The following is a 2,898-nucleotide window of genomic DNA, read 5'->3' as shown; positions in this document are numbered from 1 at the left end:
CAGATCATGAAACAGACTTCTACAATTGACCGGAACTTTATGATCCCTTTTTGAGTCAACCAAGTACTGCACTAGGAGTGTAATGAAGAAATAGTCTATTCACAGTGTCAGTAACAGTAGTTGACACATGAAAAGTGGATATGCGTTTCTGTATTCGGGTGTTGATAATTAACTATCAATATGTATATACCAAAAATGTCCACATTTAAACATGTAGGTGTGTGTGCGGGTGGTTGGTGAGTGCGAGTGTGACAGTGAGTAATGACATGCACCAAGCACATGCAACTCTGTTTTTCTCAAGTCTAACGGTGTGTAAGTTGCATGCTACCTTATATTCCTTTTTACGTTGCTCAAGAAGTCCTGCAAGTTCTTCAAGAGAAAGCTTTATCTTGTTGGGAGTGCTGCCCTTGGAACCTGCATCCATTGTTTTCGCTGAAATCTGACCAAGAGCCTCCTGAACCTCATTAAAAAGGACTTCTGCCTTTTGAATCACCTAAAGTATACAAAAATGACGAATAAGTAATATAAAGCTCCTGCTTTTGTTTATAATGTACAAATGTTTGACTAAATAGACGGGAAACTTGTAACCTCTTTAGATTCCTTTTGGAGCCATTCCTGGTTCTGATAGTTGAACTCAAGTTTTGATGGTGGCAGAAATACTGCATAAATATTGATTGACGCATAGCGGAAGCAAGCCACCATTCTCCCAAAACTGTAGTGAGGAAAATATATATGACACTCAGTACTGACATGTTCAAGCTTGTTTAATACAAGGTCACCACCCTCAAACATAGACTGATACTTGTGGATTCAAGATGTGAATGACCAACACAACAACTTACGCGGAGCCTATCTAGACTATATATCTGATGTAAAGTGTATTAGTGTTACGCTTGACTGCATTACGCAATGCACTTGAGAATTAGATATATTGGAAGAGAAAAAAATAGTAACATGTAACAAGCGATACAGTCTGCAGAGAAAGTGTTTATTAGGAAGCATTTCTACATACCCATAGAACCGGAGACAGTCTCTGTGAAGGGAATGACCACAGTTGGCCACACGACTAGCCGCTGCATGGTTAGAAAAGCTCAGCTCCAAAAATTTGCCAAAAGACAATCCCCACGCCGCATCTGACATCACAATTCTGCGTGTGGCTGGAGGAAAGCCACTGATCCGAGGACATTTCAGACATCGATGCCACATCCAAATCTTCCCTTCACGTTGCCCAGGTAGCAATTCAGGTAATTTCTTAACAGATATTGTCAGACTACCTTGCCTATGAGTATAACAATGAATGTGTGCTTCCGCTGGCATCGTACATGATGGGCAGCACTGATCCTGAACAAGAGATTAATGCAAGCGTCAGCTATTAATAACCAGAATTTTATACCATCACGATAGGTTTTATTAACCTCTGGTCTTACACATTTATTATTCTGGAATCTTTGAACCATATTAATGTCATTTTTCTGCTTTTCCCTCCAGTTTCTCTCTCTTAAACTTACCCTCCTACTATTTCATGGATTGCTTTTATGATTTTATGAATCTGGAACCTATTTAAATTGCTTCAAAAAATTTCCACGTAAAAATAAAAAGGTAACAAGTGTCCATTGGACTTTAGTTGGATTAGTTGGTCCACCTGGTTCAATTTGCTCACCACTGGCTAAAAGAAACATGGTGTGTTAAAAACTAAGAGATAAACAACACACTTAAAATGACAGGTACCTGATCAAAGAGATTATCCCTTAAGAACCGTCCTAAAGGCTTGTCAAAGCTCCCATAGTATTTGATACGAAGTAGATGAGCCCGTTCACACACAGATCCTTTCCACACACATCTTGTTGATAAGGAAACCAATATACTTTGATGGTCAGATGCTGAAGGAAGAAAGTCTCCTTTTGAAGAGTCCATCTGTTCCTGTCTACTACAATTCTGATCTCCTGTTACTGTGGATTGATCCGTGTCAGCACCATCGGTTACTTGTTCTGTGGCACAGGGTAAAACAGACCACTCATCTTTTTGAACAGAAGGTTCTTCCTTGTGAAACGATAGCTGCCCGGGTTCTAGAGTAGGAACTAACCCATCGTCCTTAGAGGTACTAATTTCTGGAGGCTTACAGTAAATAGTATCCAAGTTGTGAAGCAGATTTTCAGATGGGTCAATCCTGTCGTTTCCATCCAATCTCCCTTGTAAATCAGTCTTACTAGAAGTGAAATTACCAGTAAGGTCGACACTGGCTTTATGTGGCCCATCCCTTAATTCAGTAGTTGGAGACTTTTCAGCACTTGACACAGAAAAACCAGGTATTGTGGATATTGATCTGTTAATTGTTGATGGCTTATCAGGCAAAGCCACTGTAATTGGCGTCTGCAGAGGAAGTTCTGGCAGGGAAGCACCTTCATCTGCTAGGAAAGATGTCTCAAGAGCCAAGTGATATGCTGCAAAAACTCCATACTGAATCACATGTTTCACCTTCTTTAGCTCATCTTCATGAGCCCCCTTGAGCAAGATCTGAAAAAACCAGATCAAGCAGCCATACTTTAACTTAAAAAGAAAAATTAGATATACCATATGCATAGTCATTATAACAGGTTAAGGATCCCATGTCTTAAAACACCAAAAACATGTTGTGGAACTTACCGTACAACCCAAAGGCTTAGGGCAGCCATCAAAAAACATTAAAGTCTTGGCCATTTTCTTCGCAACTTGAGAAGGACTAACATGTTTCTCAACAAACTTTTCCACATGGAACAGGTCACAATAACCCAGCTTTGGTGATGTGAGCTGGTCAATCGAAGGGACAATCTGCGCACCAGTACAGCGTGATATGCGTTCTAGAAGGGACCTTTTAATATTCAACACAAGAGATATGTCCTTTGCAAGAAGATAATCCTG

General features: G+C 40.1%; 1 protein-coding gene across 1 annotated transcript in view; it reads right to left on the bottom strand.

The window, feature by feature from the left end:
* Window positions 1-2,898, bottom strand: part of LOC104733155 (1-phosphatidylinositol-3-phosphate 5-kinase FAB1A-like) — an 11,138-nt gene that overhangs the window by 3,763 nt on the left and 4,477 nt on the right. The window contains exons 7-11 of the mRNA XM_010452762.2: window positions 2,644-2,898; window positions 1,729-2,514; window positions 1,013-1,341; window positions 589-712; window positions 212-493 (exon numbers count right to left, since the gene is read on the bottom strand). The exon at window positions 2,644-2,898 is cut by the window's right edge and continues 40 nt beyond it. Of these exons, the coding sequence (XP_010451064.1) occupies window positions 212-493; window positions 589-712; window positions 1,013-1,341; window positions 1,729-2,514; window positions 2,644-2,898 (1,776 nt within the window). The remainder of the gene's footprint in view (window positions 1-211; window positions 494-588; window positions 713-1,012; window positions 1,342-1,728; window positions 2,515-2,643) is intronic.

This window comes from Camelina sativa, chromosome 12, assembly GCF_000633955.1.
Source record: "Camelina sativa cultivar DH55 chromosome 12, Cs, whole genome shotgun sequence".
Classification (NCBI taxonomy): domain Eukaryota; kingdom Viridiplantae; phylum Streptophyta; class Magnoliopsida; order Brassicales; family Brassicaceae; genus Camelina; species Camelina sativa.
Note: the sequence above shows the minus strand (reverse complement) of the source record. Positions and strands in the feature narration are given on the sequence as shown.